Source organism: Phyllostomus hastatus, unplaced genomic scaffold (assembly GCF_019186645.2).
Source record: "Phyllostomus hastatus isolate PE091 unplaced genomic scaffold, TTU_PhHast_1.1 phas_contig_150, whole genome shotgun sequence".
NCBI classification, from domain to species: domain Eukaryota; kingdom Metazoa; phylum Chordata; class Mammalia; order Chiroptera; family Phyllostomidae; genus Phyllostomus; species Phyllostomus hastatus.
Genome location: NW_025333611.1, coordinates 32,299,326 through 32,309,496, shown reverse-complemented (window position 1 = coordinate 32,309,496; position 10,171 = coordinate 32,299,326). Strand labels below are relative to the sequence as shown.

General features: G+C 40.3%; 1 protein-coding gene across 2 annotated transcripts; it reads left to right on the top strand.

Moving 5' to 3' along the window:
* Positions 1-8,980, top strand: CAMLG (calcium modulating ligand). 2 transcript variants are annotated; one of them, XM_045828735.1, is made up of 4 exons: positions 1-293; positions 1,863-2,323; positions 4,140-4,205; positions 7,963-8,980. In XM_045828735.1, the coding sequence occupies exons 1-4, from the start codon at positions 122-124 to the stop codon at positions 8,152-8,154; spliced, it is 891 nt and encodes a 296-aa protein (XP_045684691.1). In that variant the 5' UTR covers positions 1-121; the 3' UTR covers positions 8,155-8,980. The 2 variants fall into 2 exon arrangements, with proteins under 2 accessions (XP_045684691.1, XP_045684694.1); XM_045828738.1 differs by lacking the exon at positions 4,140-4,205.
* The last annotated feature ends 1,191 nt before the right edge of the window (positions 8,981-10,171 follow it).

The following is a 10,171-nucleotide window of genomic DNA, read 5'->3' as shown; positions in this document are numbered from 1 at the left end:
GCTCGGGGCGGGTCTACGGTGAGGAGGGGCGACGCAGCCTGCGGCGGGGCCTGAAGTCATCGGCTCCGACGCTGAAGCTGCCAGTACCACCGTCGCTACACCCCAGATAGTGGAAGGGAAGATGGAGCCGGTGACCGCTGCTACTGACAGCGGGGAGCGGCCTGGGGCCCCGGTGGGCGCAGGCCTGTCGGCCTCCCAGCGTCGGGCGGAGCTGCGGCGCAGAAAGCTCCTCATGAACTCCGAACAGCGCATCAACCGGATCATGGGCTTCCACAGGCCCGGGAGCGGCGCGGGTGAGGTCCTCCGCTTTCCCCGGTGTCTCGCCCACCCTTCTCAGTCCCCAAGAGCATTCTCTCCCTCCTCCGCCCCGCTGACCGTTTTGACCAAGCCCTTCTCGGGGCCAAGTTCTCCCTCGACCCCCGGACGGTCTAATCGCTCTCCTGAGTTTTCGGGGGGCTTGGCTCAGCGGTTGTAGCCCCTCCGCTGCCGGCTGCGAAGCCCTCGCTCCAGGATCACCCCCCTCACCCCCAACCCCGCGGTGGTGTCCTCTGCCCAGCTTGCCGAGACGACCCCTCCTCCCTTCCCCACGCGGTCGCCGTGGAAGGGCGCGCGCGGGTGGTCTGCCCGGCGTGCTACTGTGCCTGTTGGGCCAGATGCCGTCCCTCCCGGCGCCTTCCCCAGCGTCCGCCTTCCTTTGCCTTTGGCTGCAACTGCTGGCCCACGGGAGCTCGTCTTTACTGAACTGTCCCCTCGTCCTTTCTGCGTGGGTCAGGGGCTCCTGCAGCCGGTGTTGAGTGCCCTCAGCATTGTCCCCTGCAGGTCTGAAACTCGGAGCAGCCGTTTCTACAGACCCAACAAGTGGGACGCGCTCGCCCGAGGTCTCTCCTTCCCCGGGGGCGCCGGGATTGCCTTGATTGGTGGCGAGCGAGGCCTGTACACCTCGCGCGGTTCCGCATTTCTCCCCCGCTGGCATGCACTATGAGGTCCTTTAAAACTTTTTACGTGACTGTCTTACGTATTTTTTGTGAGTCTTTATCGAACCCCTAGGATGTGCTGGTGATCCCATTGAGCGTTGCCTTCAGTCGCTGGCGGCCAGCTCCTTTGGTCCCTGTGACTTCTTTTCCGTGGGGCTTTAGGTCCATAAACTTAGTTCTAAACTTACAGACGGGTCACAGGTCCGCCGCCGCAAACTGCCGAGGGAGGCGACGGGACTGTTTCGAGTTCTTTGCCCTTAATGACTAATAGAACGTTCACTCTTTCTCGAAGTATTTACTGTCGTTCTCGAGGGACATTCCGTAGTTTGTTCTGTTGCTTCGAAAATGTTTTCTGTCGCTGAGGTTTTGTTTTGTTTTAAACGACAACAGCATCCTAAACCGCCTGTGTCCCTGCTAATGGCTCCCTGACTCCAGAAGGATTACGTAAGCGGTGGCGGTAGGATTTGCCACACCCTGTGCTGATAAAACTCAGGATTCAGAAATACAGTATTAAAATACAGATTTTAAAAAGCTTTAATGGTTTTCTGCTTTTATCCAAACACGCTGGAGCAGACAATGCAACAGCCATATACAGGGGTGGATTATGCCAGAAAACTTGTCCTTGCAGCTTGCTTGCTCCCTCCCTACCTGTCTTTCCCAATTTGTTTACCTAGCCTTTACCCCCAAATTTTGATTTGTAGTCTCTGCAGGGATACTCTTTTTTGAGTTATATATTTTGAGGATGTAGAGGAAGGAATTAACTTACATTTTATGCAGAATCAATTAATTTATATTCAGAGTTCTAGCTCAGTGGCATATTTTTTAATATTACTATGAAGGATGTTTGCCTGTATATTATACATAAGACTTCCAAATTTCTTTTCTCAGAAGAAGAAAGTCAAACAAAAGCAAAGCAACAGGACAGTGATAAACTGAACTCTCTCACCATTCCTTCAGTGTCAAAGCGAGTAGTGCTGGGTGATTCGGTCAGTACAGGAACAGCTGACCAGCAGAGTGGTGTGGCAGAGGGAAAGGGGACTGAGCTGGGAGACAAACTGGACTCTTTCATTAAACCGCCTGAGGGCAGTAACGACGGAAGCCTGGAGCTCCGGCAGAGGAACAGAGGGGACCTGACAGCAGACCCTGTCCAGAGGGGGTCTCGCCACGGCCTAGAACAATACCTCTCCAGATTTGAAGAAGCAATGAAGCTAAGGAAACAGCTGATCAGTGAGAAACCCAGTCAAGAGGATGGAAACACAGTGGACGAATTTGACTCTTTCCGAATATTTAGATTGGTGGGCTGTGCTCTTCTCGCCTTTGGAGTCAGAGCTTTTGTTTGCAAATATTTGGTAAGAAACATAATGGGAAATGAAAATTGATTATAATAAATGAGTGTTAATAGTTACAATAATGAACCCATAGAATTCATTGTCAGTATTAGCTTCATATTTGCCAGACTCACAGGACTATTTGGAGATGTGCTATAAACTGCTATTCACCTTAGTTGTAGGAGGCATTCTGGTTAAGTACAGAGCCTAATAAAAATTGATAAATTCCTTCTGCATGTAGGTACCATTTTAAGTGATTTATACACATTGATTCATTTAACTTCATCCCTATGAACTAAGTATTGTTTGAATCTTTGTTTTATAGATGAGGGAATGAAGACTCATAAAGGTAAATCATTTGCCCAAGGTCACACTGCTACTAAGTGACAGCTGGGATTAAACCCAGGCAGTGTGTTCTGAACCCAAAGGGTAAAGTCTGTACACACACCACATGTTAATTACCACTTCTCAAATAATTTTAAGCATTAAAATGCAGTTTGTGTGATCCTGATCATGATGTACTATAAAGTTTTTTACTGTTCAGAAGGCATTTCAGCATTTTATAATGTAGTATTATAGGAATGCCGTCCATTTTGGCTGTACCTTCGTATGCCAATGGCTATTCATTGAAGGCAGGAATGTATAGGTCCTTTTGTTTTACAGCTTGCGGAAGAAGGAAGAAAAGCGTAGGTAATAATAGTTTAGGCAGATAATAAAATTTTTAGATATTATAGTTTATGTTATTACACAACAATTTTAAAAATGTGTCTATGTAAATCTTAAAGAGAATCTGTTGAACAAATGTGACTTTTTTCATAGCTTTCAGTATTTAGTGAGATACGAAGATTTTTTTCTCTTATCTGCAAACACTCTGTGCTTTCATGCTTTAAAGTTGTTCTATTTTCGTGCCTCGTTTTTGCATGAGTTTTTTGGCTTTCTGGTTTTCTTTGCTATCAGATTTTCTTATTTTTCAATACTTTAAAAAATGTTTTTTATCTGTTTATTTCCGGAGAGAGGAAGGGAGGGAGAAAAAGAGGGAGAGGAGCATGCATCAGTTACTTCCTGCCTGCCCCCAACTGGGGACCTGTGGGCAACCCAGGTGTGTGCCCTGAGCAGGCATCAGACCATCCAACCGGCAACCCTTTGGTGTGCAAGCTGATGCTCAGTCCACTGACCCACACCAGCCAGGAAGCTGTCAGATTTTCAACTGTTACTTCTCATGGCTCTCACTGTATTTCCATCTAATAGTGTTTGCTCTTTCATTCCCTTAATAGCTTTAATTTTAGAAATAAATGTAAATTAGATATTTTTATCTTTTTTATTTTATTGTGTGAGAAGCAAGATAACCAAGCTGTTTTATCGTTAGTAAGAGTAGCTTGCCATTTGAGAGCCAGATGTAGTACATGCGTTACTTTCTTGCCTCAAAGTCTGACGAATGTATGGGCATCTCCTTTGAGTACTGGGCCTTTTGTGTGTACTTTCAAATTATCAGTAAATTGCCTCCAGATGAGAGAGATGTTACTGCGTGATGTATTTATTATATATCTATCACCATGCAATACTTTTTAAGTTGTTTAAAAGGTAAGTTTTTATGAGGGAGGACATTTTTGAGGACATTAAAGAGTGTGACTTGACTTGAAAAACATGTTTATGTTAATAAATCAAATCCCTTTATTTTCTTCACTCTTCTACAGAAATAAGACTGTTTTCAACTGCTAAAATTAAATATTTTTTTAGGGTTTTTTTTTTGCTTAAATTTATAGCTGCTGTTAATTTGATTCATTGTTATTTGAATGATTGTGTTGGAAATATATAATTGTATCTTCTATCTTCACAGTCCATATTTGCTCCATTTCTTACTTTACAACTTGCATACATGGGACTATACAAATATTTTCCGAAGGTAAATTACATTTTTCCTAAATTATGGTGATGAATATAGATTGATTAATGACTAGACCATCTTAAGAACTTTTCAAAAATTTGTCGTACTTTTGATCTGAATCAGTTGGCCACCAATCAAACTTTATGTTCTGTTTGTAATGAGTTAAGTTCAGAAAGCAAGTGATGAGACACTTTTATAGCAACTGTACATTGCCATCACGTTTGTGTTGTGTTTTTAAAAAATGTAGGTACACCATGGATTGGGAGAAAAAAATGTGTATAAAAGTGTTCAATTTAATTACTTAGTAAAGATTTAGTAATTCATTTTGTTTGTGATAAAGGAAATTAATTGTTAAGTGGGTTTAGTTATCTTACTGTGCTCCTTCGTGGACACTTAACAGTGCACTTGATCTGTAATGCCAAGGGCCTGATATTTGCCAGAAACATTTGGCCATAACTGCAGAACAGAATCATGGGGGGTGTCAGTGTTTACCTGGTCTGCTTGACTACAGATTATGTGTAGTATATGGGACTTGGCTTGTCTGGCATGGGAGAGAATTCTGCTTGTGTAATTGAATTTTGTGTGGGTTTTTTGCTGAGAAGTGGCTACTTGGTTATTTGCTTAGTGATTTGTATGGCATTGATAGGCCTTGTATGTTTTTATGGATTTGAAGCATTTATATTTTTAAGGGGCCAAATAGGTCAAATACACAAAGTTAAAGTAAAAGAAAGAAGTGTTATTTTTAATTAAACATTTTTTGATGATACAGATGTATGTTTATTTATTTTAAAGGTTTTTTTTAAAGATTATTTATTTTTAGAGAAAAGGGAAGGGAGGGAGAAAAAGGAGAGAAACATAAGTGTGAGAGAGAATCATCAATTGATTGCCTCTCATATGCACTCCAACCGGGACTGAACATGCAGCTCAGGCATGTGCCCTGACTGGGATTCGAACCTGTGACCTTTCACTCTGTGGAATGACACTCAGCCAACTGAGCCACACTGGTCAAGTCCAAATGTATATTTATTGACCTTCTCCAAAAGTATAAATTAAACAAACATTTTCTGTAAGAGCTTATTTGAACCCTGGCTGGTGTGACTCCAAGGCTTGAGTGCTGGTCTGCGAACCAAAGGGTCAATGGTTCTATTCCCAGTCAGGGCACATGTCTGGGTTGCCAGCCAGGTCCCCAGTCAGGGGCATAAAAGAGGCAATCACACATTGATGTTTCTCTCCCTCTCTTTCTCCCTCCCTTCCCCTTTCTCTAAAAATAAATAAACACAATCTTTTAAAAAATTGTTTAAAAAGAAAAAAGAGCTTATTTTAGTCAAACTGACAACATATACCAGGGAGCAAGGTCTCACATGCTCCAAAAGTATAATTTAATAAAAGCATTTGTTTAGAAATTTACCCTTGAGACATTGATTGTAGTTTTGCAATAGCAGGAGTTTGGAAACAACCTAAATGATTATTAGTAAGTGACTAGTTAAAAAATTATGGCTGGGGGTAGGGGGGGTATAAGGGGACCAAATGGTAATGGAAAAAATATATAATAAAGATTAAATTTGAAAAAAAATTATTGCCTATTCATTCAGAAGCTCTTCATGTACTGATAAAGGTAACGTTGCCCAGAAATATTAAGAGAAGAAATCAAAATACAGAATAGGATCTACATCACACTTCTTTTTTATAAAAAGGAAGAAAATATAGATATTTGATTTTGCTTACAGATGTGTAAAGAAACTGGAAGACTATTACACGAAACTTTGAACAACAGTGCCCAAGTATACAGGTTACTGGGTGAGTGGAGGACAGAGAAGGAAGGGAGACTGCTTATACTTTTCTCTCAAAACATGTTGCAACAGTTTTTAAAAATTTTTTTATCGTATTTTCTTCCATTACCATTTATCCCCATTATGCTCCCCTCCCAAACAGTTTTTAAACACAGAAAAGTTGAAAGAATTCTGCAGGAACACCCATTTATACTTAACGACCTAGATTCTATAATTAACATTTCATTATCTTTGTCGTGTATCTATCCAATTTTCTATCTATCATTTTAAAGATTTTATTTATTTTTAGGAAGAGGGGAAGGGAGGGAGTAAGAGAGAAAAATCAGTGTGTGGTTGCCTCTCTCATGCCCCCTACTGGGGACCTTGCCCACAACCCAGGCCTGTGTCCTGACTGGGAATTGAACCTTTGGTTTGCAGTCTGGCACTCAGTCCACTGAGGCACACTAGCCAGATCTATGCATTTTTAATACATCTTTTTTTTCTTTATGCATTACAAAGTATATATATTGTAGATGTAGACATCAATATATTTTACCCCTGCATGTTTTGGCTTACATATCATTATAATTTAGTGTGTCATTATGGTTCTTTCTCTTTTTGGTAAAAGTTTCATAAGGTGAATTACTCAAGTCTTTAGTGTACCATTTAATGACTTTTGACTAGCCTGTGAAACCCAAATTCTTCAAAGGTTTAGAACTTGACTCTCAGGGAATTCCATCATGCCTTTTCCAGGCAGCCCCAGCTTCTATACTCCGAAGGTCAGATTTTCTTTTCCCCATCCTAGATTTGATTTTTTTGTTTCAGTTCTTCATATAAATGGCATCGTTCTTGTACATACATTTTTGCACAAGGCCTCTTTTATTCTGCATAGTATTTTTGATCATCATTCATGTTATTGGGTATATTAGTAGTTTATTCCCCCCTTTTTTTGCTGAGTAATAGTTTATTGTGTAAATGTATCTTTTATTTGTCTAATCTGTTGATGGACTTGGTTGTCCAGTTTATGGTCATTATGACTAGAGCAGCTAAGAATTTCCTTGTGTGAATCTTTTTGTGGACATAGGCTTTGATTTCTCTTGGTAACTATAGCTTTTTATATTATTAAAATTTTTGAATCATGTGACTGGACTTGGTGACTTTATCAAATCAATAAAGTAAATGAAAATTTAGCCTTGAATCTCCTAAAAAATGAAACTAGAAAATTAGGAAATAAATGTTGGTTGATTTCCTACTGCATGTGCAATCAAATGTGAATTGCTTTGCATGGTAATTAGGGCTCTACAGAATGTTCCTTTGGTCCTGTCACAGAATAACTCACTGTCCTGCAGCACACCTGTCACTCTTCTGATGGTTTTTGTCATGGGACTTAACTTTCATTAAGATTTCTCCTCTCACTTCTGCCCACTTAAATCTTGCTCATACTTGAAGGCCTGTTTTAATTTTACTTTCTCCTGAAATCCTTCCCTGTGCTTTATTTATATATAAGACCCTGGGGTGATTTCTGTTTCCTTTGAGCCACCGTGCCACACATTATCCAATTTTCTTTTAAAGATTTGATTTATTTTAGACAGAGGACAAGGGAGGGAGAAAGAGGGAGAGAAGCATCAATGTGTGGTTGCATCTCACACGCCCCTCACCGGGGACCGGGGACCTGGCCTGCAATCCAGGCCAGGCATGTGCTCTGATTGGGAATTGAACCCATGACCCTTTGGTTTGCAGGCTGGCACTCATTCTGCTTAGCAACAGCAGCCAGGGCTACATATATAATTTTTGATAGCAAGAATGGTGTCTTTTTCCCTACTGCTTCGCGTTTTCTACTTTATATATTATATGTTCAGTAAATGTTTATTGATGGTATTATTGATTGATGTTTTGAAACTTCAGTAACGGTTTTGAAATCAGGCAAAAATAGCACTGATAACGTTTTTATAGAGTTTGAGTTACCATCTGAAAGCTGTAAGATTTCTTTGTCTTTCTCTGTACAGGGTGAAAAGAAGGTAAAGACAACAGTGCTAACAGCTGCCCTTCTGTTATCTGGGATTCCTGCTGAAGTGATAAATCGATCGATGGATACCTACAGCAAAATGGGCGAAGTTTTCACAGATCTCTGTGTCTACTTTTTCACTTTTATCTTTTGCCATGAACTGCTTGAGTACTGGGGCTCTGATGTACCATGAAGCCCGCAGAACTCAGAAGGAGAAGCTTACAGAAAACCAGTTTCTCTTCCGTACTGCCAAGTCTCTAAAGGCAGCAAACCAGTTTACACCTTTATGTAATTCTCACTTTGTAGGAGTTGTGAACTACTTCATTAGGAATGGAATGGCAGTTTCCCTGATTTGAAAGGGTTGAGTTTGTATTAATACTGATGTGAAGAATAGAGTACCAGTGTCATCAACTGATCTTTCTTTAGTTAGAATCCCTAGTCTACACTGTTCCCTGGGTCCTCAAGATTTGTAATTCCCTTGGGGGCTGAGCTAGTGCTTTGAGGGGAGCAGAGGAACATGGTCTCAGCCAGCCCCTTGTAATCGGGGACTGCATCTTGTATTTATGTTCTGTTCTGAGAAATGGAGCCATCTGAAAAATAAAATGAAAGAAACTACATTGTCTAATGTTAAATCTGCACATTTTAATTTATAAGGGCTCAATAAGATAGCCAATTATCTCTTTTCTTGTTGAATCAATATCTTAATTCTTACTCCAGTGCAAATATTGTAATGGGAGAAAGGATTAAGATTCATACATGTAAAATTAGAAGGTATTTGTGAAATTTTGAATTTTTATTTATGAAAAATTTCTTATTACCCATCTCAGAATTGGAATTTTTCACTTTTGAGTTTTCAGCTTTCAGAAGTATGTTTTTTAAGCAAACTAGACTATAATGATTAGATATAAAAATGGGATGTGAAGAACTGACAGGTATGCAACTCAATAGCATAAATATCCCTTTAACTTGGTAATACTGTTATATTTGGAAGGTTTGTATTAAAAGAGTATGAAACATAAGTGTTATATTGCTTGGTATTACATTTTCTTACAGATTTTTGTATGGTCTATTTAATTAATCCTTGTGATATTAAAAACATACATCCTTTTTTTTAATTACTCACAAAGTCTTGATTTTTGTCACTTTATTTTGAATCAGAATAATGCAGAATAAATGTAAGTGAGGTCTAGGCCTCTGACTTAGGATAAGATTACAAGCACGCACTTTTTCTGACCTCGTGAGGAATCTATTCTTGATTGGAAAGCATCCTTGATTTGTCACATCTCGCCCACCCCCAGCCTCTGAGAAGACACTAGTAGTCTTCAATTGCACGTTTTTACTTTTCTTGTCTCTTTTTTAAAAAGGCTCCATTTAGCCAATTGACACATGCAAAGGTTTAGTAACTACAGGTCCTTATCAAATTTATTTCAAAAGCAAAAGCTGTAAGTACCTGTGTCTATTCATGCCACTTTGTGTTGAGTAGAATCAAACAAATAAATATTTCTCAGTGTTTGGAATAATTAAAGAGAAATTTTCTTTGGAAATTTTGGGGACTTTAAGTGTGTGTGTGGGTTAAAACTAGATTGAGTAGGATGGTTGTTGAAAGGCAACGTCTTTGATCAGTAGCTTTTTAACCTTACTAGTTGTATAAATGGACATGTGCATCACACTTGGCCCTAAAAGTAGCAAGAAGGTTGTGAGATACTCAGAACTGGGTTAATTAGAATAAAAGTCTGCTTTGGGAGCCAGGGTAGTTTGCTAAAAGTGATGCATTGGAGACACAATGGAATATAATTATAGGCCCGCCCTGGAGATACAGTGTGTCTGGTTCCAGACTACCATGATAAAGTGAATATCTGTAAAGCGGATCACATGAGTTTTTTAGTTTCCCAGTGAACATACAAGCTATGATTACACTAATCTATTAAAGTGTGCAGTAGCATTGCATCTACAAAACACTGTACATACCTTAATTAAAAAATACAGGAGTACACTTTCTACCCAAGACTGAAGACTGCATTTCCCCCACTGGAGCGGAGCGGTGTGAACCAGTGCAAGTGGGGCGGAGCAGGGCAGAGCAGGTCTGGCAGCCTCATGGCCATGCTGCTGTACAGCACTATTGGGCTGTTCCGCCACGGTGCTGTTTTCACAGCCACACTCTGGCTGTTGAACTGTTGGCACTAAGTAAAGTTTCCTTCACTGCACCCCAA

What these genes read in the sequence shown, in the direction of transcription:
- CAMLG (XM_045828735.1), top strand. Translation starts at nt 122, where the DNA reads ATGGAGCCGGTGACCGCTGCTACTGACAGCGGGGAGCGGCCTGGGGCC. An exon ending in CTTTTGTTTGCAAATATTTG is followed by an intron (nt 2,324 to 4,139) that starts GTAAGAAACATA and finishes CTATCTTCACAG; the next exon opens with TCCATATTTGCTCCATTTCT. An exon ending in TATACAAATATTTTCCGAAG is followed by an intron (nt 4,206 to 7,962) that starts GTAAATTACATT and finishes TTCTCTGTACAG; the next exon opens with GGTGAAAAGAAGGTAAAGAC.